Source organism: Physella acuta, unplaced genomic scaffold, assembly GCF_028476545.2.
Source record: "Physella acuta isolate Inbredline_101_S28 unplaced genomic scaffold, ASM2847654v3 ptg000527l, whole genome shotgun sequence".
Taxonomy (NCBI): Eukaryota; Metazoa; Mollusca; class Gastropoda; family Physidae; genus Physella; species Physella acuta.
Genome location: NW_026732046.1, coordinates 102,926 through 118,512, shown reverse-complemented (window position 1 = coordinate 118,512; position 15,587 = coordinate 102,926). Strand labels below are relative to the sequence as shown.

Below are 15,587 nucleotides of genomic sequence, written 5' to 3'. Positions count from 1 at the left end.
AACTCGAGACTTACGTGTTAGCAGTCCAGCTCTCTACCGGTAGGCCACTCCGTCCCATGGGAGTTATTAAGGGGACTTTTATTTTCTGGAATAAATCAGTGGTCTGTGTTGTCGTTGTGTGATAATGTGTGTTGTAGGTCAATGTTCTGTGTTGTGTGTAAGTGTTGTGTGTAGTACCCAGACAGCAACATAATGTAAATGCTATCAACACGTCACATCAGCACGTGTGTTGGGGTGGGTCACATCCATCCACACGGTCTAGCCTCTAATCTCAAACCTTGGTCTCACAACACGGAGATATCGTACGGCTATCAGACACTGTTGGTTGTTGGGGTGTCGTGGTTTCTCATCCTGTTTGTTGGGTTATATTCGTTCCAATTTGTTGTGATGGTGGTTTGTTATCCTGTCTGTTAATCAACCAATAGCCGTACCATTTTGTTGTAATTGTGTTTATTTATTTGATAACCAAAATGGAATCTAAAAACACAACACATCTTAAACAATGATCCGTAATTCTAGCTAAGGATTATATTGCTGAAATTAAGGATTAAATAAGGACTGAACTTTCGAATCTACATCTCATAAGTAAGAATTTGTGTTTGATTTTATGCCGAGTTGTGTCTGTTGATTGGCTGGTCAGTGTCATAAGGTCATGGGTTCATGGCCGTTTGCTGACCTTTCTCGAGTGTGATAAACTATATTGATCACAGTGACTATGTGTGTGTGTATGTGTTTGTGTGTGTGTGTGTGTGTTAATATGAATGACTGAATTTAAAGAAAACTGTTTTGTTTAATTGTGTAAACACAGACTGAGCTAGTGAAATCATTAGCAGTTGCTCACTACAACTGTTAAATTGTTTGAAAGCTGTCTTTTATTACCTGTCTCAAAAAATGGTGTCTTCTGTAAGATTCTGAAATACAATTGTACAATGTTAATTGTAACAAACATGTTGTAAGATTTGTCCAGGTAGTGTTAGGTACTATTTATTCTAGTTGTAAGAATGTACACAGCTGATTGTATTTTATGCTGTACTCTTATATTATATGGCTGTACATTCTGTTGTACACTTGTATTATGATTTCCGGTTTATTTTCCCTGCAGTCATGACGTCACCAGCCAGCATTGCCCCCATCACCAGGTCCTCCTACCGCGTCGTGTTGCTAGGCGACCAGGGGGTCGGCAAGTCCAGCATCTCACTCAGATTTCTCAGGGACGAGTTCCATGAACACAACGCCCCCACCATAGGAGGTAAACACATTAACACACCATAGGAGGTAAACACATGAATAAAACACCCCCACCCTAGGAGGTAAACACATGAACACAACATAGGAGTTAAACACATGAACACATGAACACATAAACAATTGAAATATAACTTAAACACATGAAGACCTAAACACATAAAATGGCACACAAAAAAACACATTTTATCACAACATATAAACAGTGTGAAATAGAGACAATTTAGAGACAACAATGCATTATTCGAATATGCGAGAAAACAAAACATAAATCTATAAACACCAGTAGAGGAGGTTATGACCAATCTAATGTTTATAGACCGTGTCTGACCAATCTAATGTTTATAGACGTGTCTGACCATTCTAATGTTTATAGACCGTGTCTGACCAATCTAAAGTTTATAGACCGTGTCTGACCAATCTAAAGTTTATAGACCGTAACTGACCAATCTAATGTTTATAGACGTGTCTGACCATTCTAATGTTTATAGACCGTGTCTGACTAATCTAATGTTTATAGACCGTGTCTGTCTGACCAATCTAATGTTTATAGACCGTGTCTGACCAATCTAATGTTTATAGACCGTGTCTGACCAATCTAATGTTTATAGACCGTGTCTGACCAATCTAGTGTTTATAGACGGTGTCTGACCAATCTAATTTTTATAGACCGTGTCTGACTAATCTAATGTTTATAGACCGTGTCTGACCAATCTAATGTTTATAGACCGTGTCTGACCAATCTAATGTTTATAGACGGTGTCTGACCAATCTAATGTTTATAGACCGTGTCTGACCAATCTAATGTTTATAGACCGTGTCTGACCAATCTAATGTTTATAGACCGTGTCTGACCAATCTAATGTTTATAGACCGTGTCTGACCAATCTAATGTTTATAGACCGTGTCTGACCAATCTAATGTTTATAGACCGTGTCTGACCAATCTAATGTTTATAGACCGTGTCTGACCAATCTAATGTTTATAGACCGTGTCTGACCAATCTTATGTTTATAGACCGTGTCTGACCAATCTAATGTTTATAGACCGTGTCTGACCAATCTAATGTTTATAGACCGTGTCTGAATGCCCGTTGCCCTGGGTCGTGTGAACCAAACCTCTCCCAATAAGCCAACATGTATACATGTTTTTATAAACTTGATCTGTTGAACACACGGAGTTATTTATAGCATATCAGTGTTGTTGCTGCGTTGTTTGATACCATGAACACATCTAACAGATAACTGTTTGGTCGGGTGTGTTGTTGGCCTAGTTGTTTTTGACTCGCATTCTTTGAATACTTTACACAGTGTGTAATGCACGGAATGTGCAACCATTCATTTCATTATTACATGATTGTTTTACTTCAATAAAAAATTTCAAACACACATCAAAGTATATCGAACCCTCCCCAGCGGCCTACCTAACCCAGTCCAAAAGTTTCCCCTACACACCAAAGTATAATGACATTCTCGAACATTCCCCAGCGGCCTACCTAACCCAGTCCAAAAGTTTCCAACACACATCAAAGTATAATGACATTCTCGAACATTCCCCAGCGGCCTACCTAACCCAGTCCAAAAGTTTCCAACACACACCAAAGTATAATGACATTCTCGAACATTCCCCAGCGGCCTACCTAACCCAGTCCAAAAGTTTCCAACACACACCAAAGTATAATGACATTCTCGAACATTCCCCAGCGGCCTACCTGACCCAGACTATGAGGGTGGGGGAGAGGACGGTGAAGCTCGATCTGTGGGACACAGCGGGCCAGGAGAGGTTCGCATCGCTGGCTCCAATGTACTACAGGACGGCTCAGGGAGCCATCGTGGTCTACGACATCTGTAGTAAGGTGGGTAGATGGCCTAACTGATATGACTGTGGTTCGATGACCTGACCGATATGACTGGTACAATGACTTAACTAATGTGACTTGAACAATGACCTGACTTATGTGACTGGTACAATGACCTGGCCGATGTGACTGTGGTACAATTACCTGAATGATGTAACTGATACAATGACCTAACTGATGTGACTTGTAGAAAGACCTAACTGGTGTGACTTGTAGAATGACCTGACTGATGTGACTGATACAACGACCTGACTTATGTGACTGGTACAATGACCTGACTGTGGGACGGAGTGGTCTAGCGGTAGAGAGCTGGACTGCTAACCCGTTAGTCTCGAGTTCGAATCCGGGTTCAAGTCAGTAGACCGTCCCTGAGTCCACCCAACTCTAATGGGTACCTAACTCCTGTTAGTAAAGGTAAAGGCGGCTGGGCATAGTGCTGACCACACTATCTCTTCATATGCCGATGTCATAGAAACAACTGAATTCTACTTCACTTGCCCCATAGACCGTCAGGTTTGAAAGGGAACTTTACTTACAATGACCTGACTGATGTGACTTTGGTACAATGACCTGACTGATGTGACCGATACAATGACCTGACTTATGTGACTGGTACAATGACCTACTTATGTGACTGTGGTAAATGACCTGACTGATGTGACTGTGGTAAATGAGCTGACTTATGTGACTGTTTCAGTCAAGTTTCCAGCGGGCACATGACTGGATCCAAGAGCTGAAGACCCAAGCCCCTCCTGGCACGATTATCATGCTGTGTGGCAACAAGGTGGACCTGGCCAATGAGGGCAGGGAGGTCTCGATAGAGGTGACCTTTTGTCTGGTGACTTTTGTGTGGTGACCTTTGTGTGGTGACTTTTGTGTGGTGACCTTTCTTCTATTACGTATCATTGGTCTAATGAAATGTAAATACCACGTGACACCAACACGTGATCGTCTCGTAGTCATTAAACGGCACACTATTAAATTACTCTAAAGTTATGCAACTACCACAACACCACCACAACACCACCCAGTGGCGGATTAAGGGGGGTGCTGAGGGAGCTGCAGCCAGGGGCCCCCGATTTTTAGGGGCCCCCAAATTTTCTTTTTCAATCATAGTAAATTTCCCTTTAAACTGAAATCTTTGGGTTTTTTGTTGTTTTTTTTTTACTATGAAAGCCAATGTTTTAATATCTGAATGACAAGTTTATTTCAATTTTTGATCAAAATATCAAACTCGAGCACACACTTTAGTATAAATACCAGCCCGGACAGCGTTTGCTTATCACGATAAATTGGGTTGATTTTAGAGTTAAAAACAAAAACCGCGGTCGAATTCTGACACATAAATGACATGCATCTGGTGTGAATACTGTAAGATTTAAACTTTTAAAAACATTTATAGGCCTTTACTTTTAGTGAACGTTAATATCGGGTTTACAGGCCAGGGATGACGTACTTTAAATGGACGCCAGTGGAAATCCAACTTTTTGTGGGCCTCATAAATGAATGACACCTAAGAGGATGGAGGTGTGGTTGTTTTTTTACGCTAATACCGTGCTTACTGTTTTAGTTGGGCCTAGTTTAATCCCTGTATGTTATTGATAATTTCCTACATAATGTGGTTTGATATTCTTTGTTTTCTTTTTGCGTCTATAATCAAACAAGTGCCACCAGTATTTATCGTCTGCTCTGTAACGTCATTCTAATATTCTCATGTGTTCATTGTTAGTCTGCATTTCCAGCTTTCTCATGCCCAATATAAAAACTTGAATTACAGTTCAATAACTATCGTGACACGGATATACAGGCTCAGGAGTTTGACTCCCATTAGCCAGGGAGGTCTCGGCGTAGTGAACTCCAACTAAATGGCCAATTGTGGACTGAATCAGTCTCACTGAGATGTTGGTTTGAAACACTACATGATGGTCGCTTATTCATCCGTAGGCTCTATCCAGGCTTTACTTCCCCCACCACCAGACACAGGACATCGTCTTACCGTCTGGTACCCGGCTAGATCGCGGGACAGAGGTCGGAAACTTCTACAGGCCTAAACTAAACAGTCATATATTTAGTGCTACTGATATAGCGGATGGATCTCGCCTGTGTTTTGTTAGTGTGTGTGTGTCGTGGTAGAGGGTGGGGACAACATATAATCATGATAAAAATGAGTACATATTGGTTAGATGTTAGGGGATCGGCGTGGTCGAGTCGGTAAAGCTCGTGGATGCTTAACCGAAATGTCTCGAGTTTAAATCCTCGGGCAGATGAGGCTCGTTAGCTGGGGATAGCCACTCTTCTAGGAGAGACAACTCCAAAATCAAACATCTGCTGTAGTTTGTTCTTGGTTGGGCAAAGGCTATGGAAACAAATTAAAATAAACCGGGAGTGATCTCCCCTAAACTTTCTCGAATATTCTTATATAAAACAACAGGGGATGGGAACTCCATTTTAAATACTTAAAGTTTTTTAAATAGAATAAAATCTCGTAGGAAAAAAGGATTGCACACCAAGTGAACGCCAAATGAAATGTGCATAATAGTGCGCAATATTATTAGTACTTTATACATTTACATGCGTTTTTTGAGAAATCGGAAATAGCGTAAATTAGTACTTCCGGTCAACGGAAATGACTCAAAATTTGGCAGAAGGTAGAGAATTAGAACTTTTACTTACATGTGAAATTCCATTTATCTATCTGAAATAGTACTCAAGTTATAGGCTTTTGAAAAATTCAAAGTAGAAAAAGTACCACTTCCGGTTGTCAGAAATCGCTCAACAGTTGTTAGGGATCTACGATTTTGATACAATACTTATATGTAAAATTTCATCAACCTAGCTGGAACGGTACTCAAGTTATCGTGTTTACACACACAGACACAAAATTATGTTTTTCCGTATCAGTGAAGTGTAAAACGTCGAGATTTGCAAAAATCTCGATTATTTTGCATGATTACAAGACTTTCTCTATACTTCGTATATACGAGAAAGTAAAAAGAAAAGCAAGCTGAAATCAGAGTCAATGGTCTCAATGGCGCCTAACCATTTGACACGTGTACTTAATTGTATTGAGGGGGATCCCTTCCAACACTAAAATTAAGAACGAAGAAGAAGAGAAGAAGAAGAAGGTTAGATGTTTGTATCCAATTTACCGCTCATTGAACACAATTGACAGCTTTTTAAATTAGCAGTTTTGTAAATATCGGTGTCGAATGTTCCTATAAGTTATAAATAATCCATTAATATCTTGAATGGTATGCTGATTAGGATATATATATATATATATATATATATATATATATATATATATATATATATATATATATATATATATATATATATTTATTTATTTATTTATTTATTTATTTATTTATTTATTTATTTATTTCTTTATTTATTTCTTTATTTCTTTATTTCTTTCTTTCTTTCTTTATTTATTTATTTATTTATTTATTTATTTATTTATTTATTTATTTATTTATTTATTTATTTATTTATTTATTTATTTATTTATTTATTTATTTATTTATTTATTTATTTATTTATTTATTTATTTATTTATTTATTTATTTATTTATTTATTTATTTATTTATTTATTTATTTATTTATTTATTTATTTATTTATTTATTTATTTATTTATTTATTTATTTATTTATTTATTTATTTATTTATTTATTTATTTATTTATTTATTTATTTATTTATTTATTTATTTATTTATTTATTTATTTATTTATTTATTTATTTATTTATTTATTTATTTATTTATTTATTTATTTATTTATTTATTTATTTATTTATTTATTTATTTATTTATTTATTTATTTATTTATTTATTTATTTATTTATTTATTTATTTATTTATTTATTTATTTATTTATTTATTTATTTATTTATTTATTTATTTATTTATTTATTTATTTATTTATTTATTTATTTATTTATTTATTTATTTATTTATTTATTTATTTATTTATTTATTTATTTATTTATTTATTTATTTATTTATTTATTTATTTATTTATTTATTTATTTATTTATTTATTTATTTATTTATTTATTTATTTATTTATTTATTTATTTATTTATTTATTTATTTATTTATTTATTTATTTATTTATTTATTTATTTATTTATTTATTTATTTATTTATTTATTTATTTATTTATTTATTTATTTATTTATTTATTTATTTATTTATTTATTTATTTATTTATTTATTTATTTATTTATTTATTTATTTATTTATTTATTTATTTATTTATTTATTTATTTATTTATTTATTTATTTATTTATTTATTTATTTATTTATTTATTTATTTATTTATTTATTTATTTATTTATTTATTTATTTATTTATTTATTTATTTATTTATTTATTTATTTATTTATTTATTTATTTATTTATTTATTTATTTATTTATTTATTTATTTATTTATTTATTTATTTATTTATTTATTTATTTATTTATTTATTTATTTATTTATTTATTTATTTATTTATTTATTTATTTATTTATTTATTTATTTATTTATTTATTTATTTATTTATTTATTTATTTATTTATTTATTTATTTATTTATTTATTTATTTATTTATTTATTTATTTATTTATTTATTTATTTATTTATTTATTTATTTATTTATTTATTTATTTATTTATTTATTTATTTATTTATTTATTTATTTATTTATTTATTTATTTATTTATTTATTTATTTATTTATTTATTTATTTATTTATTTATTTATTTATTTATTTATTTATTTATTTATTTATTTATTTATTTATTTATTTATTTATTTATTTATTTATTTATTTATTTATTTATTTATTTATTTATTTATTTATTTATTTATTTATTTATTTATTTATTTATTTATTTATTTATTTATTTATTTATTTATTTATTTATTTATTTATTTATTTATTTATTTATTTATTTATTTATTTATTTATTTATTTATTTATTTATTTATTTATTTATTTATTTATTTATTTATTTATTTATTTATTTATTTATTTATTTATTTATTTATTTATTTATTTATTTATTTATTTATTTATTTATTTATTTATTTATTTATTTATTTATTTATTTATTTATTTATTTATTTATTTATTTATTTATTTATTTATTTATTTATTTATTTATTTATTTATTTATTTATTTATTTATTTATTTATTTATTTATTTATAATCAGGGGCCCCCAAAAAGTTTCAGCCCGGGGCCCCGCCCAAGCTTAATCCGCCCCTGACACCACCTCAGGTTTACATGCATCAAATGTGTTATTTTAATTTCACACAACAATACAAAGCTGTAACACTGAATTGATGTTTGTTAACCTTAACTAAACCAATAACCCTAACAACACCAACTGACCCACTAACCCACTGACCCACTAACCCTGACAGGATGCTGTACAGATGGCGCGAGACAAAGGTCTCATCTTCACAGAGGTCTCGGCCAAGACAGGTCAGGGCATCAAAAGTCTTTTCCAGACCGTCGGTAGGTCATGGTGTGGTAGATGTGTGGTTGTGGCTGTTTGGTGTGCTCGTTGGTGGTTGTGTTGTAATTGTTTTTGTGTGTGGTATGCTGAGAGTACATGTTCCCCCTATTCCTTTCTACCTTGTAAACTCTGCTTTACCTGGTTTCAGTGTGGACATAACATCTTCACTTTCTGATTGTCAAAGGAAAACGTTCTGAGTGTAATATTACAGTTTCTTTGCGTGTAAATTGTAAATGTTAATTCAACGATTTTAACTTCACCGAAAAGACAACTAACCCGGCTCTACCCGACATATATATGATAAACTGGGCTACTCCCCTTATCATCATTAACACACTTCCCTCCCTTTGATCGACACATTACTCAGCCTTTGCTCCAAACACTCTAATTACTGGTCATTGATTGTGTTGTTGTTTGTCATTATCTGAAACATAAATAGGTAGCGAGAAACAATTACTAATTTAATTACTGATTTAATTACTGATGTAATTACCGATTTAATTTCTGATCTAATTAGATTTAATTACTGATTTGAATAGATTTAATTACTAATTTAATTGCTGATTTAATTACTAATTTAATTACTGCTTTAATTACTGATTTAATTAGATTTAATTACTGATTTTATTAGATTTAATTACTAATTAAATAACTGATTTAATTAATGATTTAATTAATGATTTAACTACTGATTTAATTAATGATTTAATTACTGATTTAACTACTAATTTAATTACTGATTTAATTAATGATATAATTACTGATTTAAGTCGGATCTTGAGATACACCGGTGTCGTAAGATTGCGTTCACGTAACTAGAGACTTATCACCTGCTATCCCAATGCCATTGTTTATCATAACTGTATACATGCAGTCTTGAATATCTTTCACAAAACGTTTCCTTTATATGAAGTTTATATTCCTGGATTACATGACATTTCTCGCCCTTTATATTCCAGCCGACAAAGTGGTTGCCAGAGACGCCAGCCCTAAACAGCCGGCAGCCGGCACTGACAAAGGCATCCGGCTGTCCACGGGCGACAACACGTCCACGTCCGGCTGTCGGTGCTCCAGGTAGGGGCCGTGTCTTCCCGGACGTCCGCCTGTGGCCGTCATGTCAGGACCCTGTGGGAGCTGGTGGTGGGGACAACATTCGTGCTGATAGCTGGGAACATGGCAACTATTGGGACAACATTTGTGTACACGATAGTCTGATATGATAAGTAACTTTTGTGTACATGAGTCTGATACAATTAGTATCTTGATGTACATACAGAATGGGGTCAGGCTAATTATAGCACGCACGTGACTTTCTGTACTGCTCGTCCTGTTATGATGACGCTTTTGTTGATATTTATTTATTTTAACTTGTTCATCTGTTTATAACTCGTCTTTTCTTCAATGCAATATATTTGTGGGTAGCATTTGCTATGTGTGTGTGTGTGTGTGTGTGTGTGTTTGTGTGTGTGGGTGGCGATTTTTATTTGTATTTGTATGAGCGCCAAACTGCGAATCTGTATGTGCTGTTAGTGTGTGGGTAGCACGCTGTTAGTGTGTGGGTAGCACGCTGTTAGTGTGTGGGTAGCACGCTGTTAGTGTGTGGGTAGCACGCTGTTAGTGTGTGGGTAGCACGCTGTTAGTGTGTGGGCAGCACGCTGTTAGTGTGTGGGTAGCACGCTGTTAGTGTGCGGGTAGCACGCTGTTAATGAAAGATATGATGTCTGAAACAAGTTTATTTATGCCTTGAATTATTTTAAAATTTGACAACTTCAAATAAACATACAGTGCATGTTTTTGTGTAGTTTTCATTGTAATTTAGAAAAAACCCAATGTGTAATCAAAAAAGACATGAACACCGACCCCACACCAATCCCAACAACCACACCCAGACCCACACCCACCCCCACCCCAACACCCACCCCCACCCCAACACCAACCCCATCACCCACCCCATCACCCACTCCAACACCCACCCCAACGACCACCCCCAACACCCACCCCACACCCACCCCATCACCCACCCCATCACCCACCCCATCACCCACCCCAACGACCACACCAACGACCACACCAACGACCACCCCCACACCCACCCCAACACCCACCCCCACACCCACCCCAACACCCACCCCATCACCCACCACGCTAAATACATCACCTGCAAGCAGGTACCTACCACCAGCAGGGTTATGCCAGACACACCTGGTCGACTTGACAACATGGCTTGTACCCTGGCGTGTGTTGGCATCAAACTTTGGCGCTTTGAGCGGCGTGTAGAGTGAGGAATAGAGTGGAGTGTGCAAACATCAAACTGGCTCCAGCAGGCTGCACACAAGACTAGACCACACCCACAGTTATAAATAGACTCACGTGATGCTTGACACTGACATGAACTTTGGCAGAAAATGTTTCTACAACTTCCTGCTGTACACAACAGGTTGCTTGTATAACATCACCAATGTGACAACTTATATACAATCATCAACGTGACACTGACAGTTAATACAACATCACCAACTGCCAGCAACATCACCAACTGCCACCAACATCACCAACTGCCACCAACATCACCAACTGCCACCAACATCACCAACTGCCCACCAACATCACCAACTGCCAGCAACATCACCAACTGCCACCAACATCACCAACTGCCCACCAACATCACCAACTGCCAGCAACATCACCAACTGCCACCAACTGCCACCAACATCACCAACTGCCACCAACATCACCAACTGCCACCAACATCACCAACTGCCCACCAACATCGCCAACTGCCAGCAACATCACCTATTGCCACCAACATTACCAACTGCCACCAACTGCAAGCAAAATTACCAACTGCCACCAACATCACCTATTGCCACCAACATTACCAACTGCCACCAACTGCAAGCAACATTACCAACTGCAAGCAACATCACCAACTGCCACCAACATTACCAACTGCCACCAACATCACCAACTGCCACCAACATCACCAACTGCCATCAACATTACCAACTGCAAGCAACATTACCAACTGCCAGCAACATCACCTATTGCCACCAACATTACCAACTGCCACCAACTGCAAGCAACATTACCAACTGCCACCAACATCACCAACTGCCACCAACATCACCAACTGCCCACCAACATCACCAACTGTCAGCAACATCACCAACTGCCACCAACATCACCAACTGCCCACCAACATCACCAACTGCCACCAACATCACCAACATCACCAACTGCCACCAACTGCAAGCAACATTACCAACTGCCACCAACATCACCAACTGCAAGCAACATCACCAACTGCCACCAACTGCCACCAACATCACCAACTGCCACCAACATCACCAACTGCCACCAACATCACCAACTGCCACCAACATCACCAACTGCCACCAACATCACCAACTGCCACCAACATCACCAACTGCAAGCAACATCATCAACTGCCACCAACATCACCAACTGCAAGCAACATCACCAACTGCCACCAACATTACCAACTGCCACCAACTGCCAACAACATCACCAACTGCCACCAACATCACCAACTGCCATCAACATTACCAACTGCAAGCAACATTACCAACTGCCAGCAACATCACCAACTGCCACCAACATTACCAACTGCAACCAACTGCCACCAACATCACCAACTGCCACCAACATCACCAACTGCCATCAAAATTACCAACTGCAAGCAACATTAACAACTGCCAGCAACATCACCAACTGCCACCAACATCACCAACTGCAACCAACATCACCAACTGCCACCAACATCACCAACTGCCACAACATCACCAACTGCCATCAACATTACCAACTGCAAGCAACATTATCAACTGCCACCAACATCACCAACTGCCATCAACATTGCCAACTGCCACCAACATCACCAACTGCCACCAACATCACCATTTGCAACAAACATCACCAACTGCCACCAACATCACCAACTGCCACCAACATCACCAACTGCCCACCAACATCACCAACTGCCAGCAACATCACCAACTGCCACCAACATCACCAACTGCCCACCAACATCACCAACTGCCACCAACATCACCAACATCACCAACTGCCACCAACTGCAAGCAACATTACCAACTGCCACCAACATCACCAACTGCAAGCAACATCACCAACTGCCACCAACTGCCACCAACATCACCAACTGCCACCAACATCACCAACTGCCACCAACATCACCAACTGCCACCAACATCACCAACTGCCACCAACATCACCAACTGCAAGCAACATCATCAACTGCCACCAACATCACCAACTGCAAGCAACATCACCAACTGCCACCAACATTGCCAACTGCCACTAACTGCCAACAACATCACCAACTGCCACCAACATCACCAACTGCCATCAACATTACCAACTGCAAGCAACATTACCAACTGCCAGCAACATCACCAACTGCCACCAACATTACCAACATTACCAACTGCCACCAACATCAACAACTGCCACCAACATCACCAACTGCCATCAACATCACCAACTGCCACCAACATCACCAACTGCCACCAACATCACCAACTGCCACCAACATCACCAACTGCCAGCAACATCACCAACTGCGACCAACATCACCAACTGCCACCAACATCACCAACTGCCACCAACATCACCAACTGCCACCAACATCACCAACTGCCACCAACATCACCAACTGCCAGCAACATCACCAACTGCGACCAACATCACCAACTGCCACCAACATCACCAACTGCCATCAACATTACCAACTGCAAGCAACATTATCAACTGCCAGCAACATCACCAACTGCCACCAACATCACCAACTGCCATCAACATTGCCAACTGCCACCAACATCACCAACTGCCACCAACATCACCATTTGCAACAAACATCACCAACTGCCACCAACATCACCAACTGCCACCAACATCACCAACTGCCACCAACATCACCAACTGCCACCAACATCACCAACTGCCACCAACATCACCAACTGCCAGCAACATCACCAACTGCGACCAACATCACCAACTGCCACCAACATCACCAACTGCCACCAACATCACCAACTGCCAGCAGCATCACCAACTGCCACCAACATCACCAACTGCCACCAACATCACCAACTGCCACCAACATCACCAACTGCCATCAACATTACCAACTGCAAGCAACATTAACAACTGCCAGCAACATCACCAACTGCCACCAACATCACCAACAGCAACCAACATCACCAACTGCCAACAACATCACCAACTGCCACCAACATCACCAACTGCCATCAACATTACCAACTGCAAGCAACATTACCAACTGCCAGCAACATCACCAACTGCCACCAACATCACCAACTGCAACCAACATCACCAACTGCCACCAACATCACCAACTGCCACCAACATCACCAACTGCCATCAACATTACCAACTGCAAGCAACATTAATAACTGCCAGCAACATCACCAACTGCCACCAACATCACCAACTGCAACCAACATCACCAACTGCCACCAACATCACCAACTGCCACCAACATCACCAACTGCCACCAACATCACCAACTGCCATCAACATTACCAACTGCAAGCAACATTAATAACTGCCAGCAACATCACCAACTGCCACCAACATCACCAACTGCAACCAACATCACCAACTGCCACCAACATCACCAACTGCCACCAACATCACCAACTGCCATCAACATTACCAACTGCAAGCAACATTAATAACTGCCAGCAACATCACCAACTGCCACCAACATCACCAACTGCAACCAACATCACCAACTGCCACCAACATCACCAACTGCCACCAACATCACCAACTGCCACCAACATCACCAACTGCAACCAACATCACCAACTGCCACCAACATCACCAACTGCCACCAACATCACCAACTGCCATCAACATTACCAACTGCAAGCAACATTAATAACTGCCAGCAACATCACCAACTGCCACCAACATCACCAACTGCAACCAACATCACCAACTGCCACCAACATCACCAACTGCCACCAACATCACCAACTGCCACCAACATCACCAACTGCCACCAACATCACCAACTGCCACCAACATCACCAACTGCCAGCAACATGACCAACTGCCAGCAACATCACCAACTGCCACCAACATCACCAACTGCCACCAACATCACCAACTGCAACCAACATCACCAACTGCCACCAACATCACCAACATCACCAACTGCCACCAATATCACCAACTGCCACCAACATCATCAAAGTCCCACCAACATCACCAACATCACCAACTGCCACCAACTGCCACCAACATCACCAACATCACCAACATCACCAACATCACCAACATCACCAACTGCCACCAACTGCCACCAACGTCACCAACATCACCAACATCACCAACTGTCACCAACTGCCACCAACTGCCACCAACATCACCAACTGCCAGCAACATCACCAACTGCCACCAACATCACCAACTGCCACCAACATCACCAACTGCCATCAACATTACCAACTGCAAGCAACATTAACAACTGCCAGCAACATCACCAACTGCCACCAACATCACCAACTGCAACCAACATCACCAACTGCCAACAACATCACCAACTGCCACCAACATCACCAACTGCCATCAACATTACCAACTGCAAGCAACATTACCAACTGCCAGCAACATCACCAACTGCCACCAACATCACCAACTGCAACCAACATCACCAACTGCCACCAACATCACCAACTGCCACCAACATCACCAACTGCCATCAACATTACCAACTGCCATCAACATTACCAACTGCAAGCAACATTACCAACTGCCAGCAACATCACCAACTGCCACCAACATCACCAACTGCCACCAACATCACCAACTGCCACCAACATCACCAACTGCCACCAACATCACCAACTGCCATCAACATTACCAACTGCAAGAAACATTACCAACTGCCAGCAACATCACCAAC

At 38.5% G+C, this 15,587-nt stretch overlaps 1 protein-coding gene across 1 annotated transcript; it reads left to right on the top strand.

Moving 5' to 3' along the window:
• The first annotated feature begins 290 nt into the window (after window positions 1-290).
• On the top strand, window positions 291-9,841 carry LOC131945131 (uncharacterized). Its single transcript, XM_059306133.1, has 6 exons — window positions 291-302; window positions 1,103-1,249; window positions 2,949-3,100; window positions 3,801-3,926; window positions 8,520-8,613; window positions 9,574-9,841. Exons 2-6 carry the CDS (start codon window positions 1,105-1,107, stop codon window positions 9,690-9,692), a joined length of 636 nt encoding a protein of 211 aa, XP_059162116.1. The 5' UTR covers window positions 291-302; window positions 1,103-1,104; the 3' UTR covers window positions 9,693-9,841.
• Window positions 9,842-15,587: the final 5,746 nt, after the last annotated feature.

What these genes read in the sequence shown, in the direction of transcription:
- LOC131945131 (XM_059306133.1), top strand. Translation starts at nt 1,105, where the DNA reads ATGACGTCACCAGCCAGCATTGCCCCCATCACCAGGTCCTCCTACCGC. An exon ending in CAACGCCCCCACCATAGGAG is followed by an intron (nt 1,250 to 2,948) that starts GTAAACACATTA and finishes AACATTCCCCAG; the next exon opens with CGGCCTACCTGACCCAGACT. An exon ending in TCTACGACATCTGTAGTAAG is followed by an intron (nt 3,101 to 3,800) that starts GTGGGTAGATGG and finishes TGACTGTTTCAG; the next exon opens with TCAAGTTTCCAGCGGGCACA.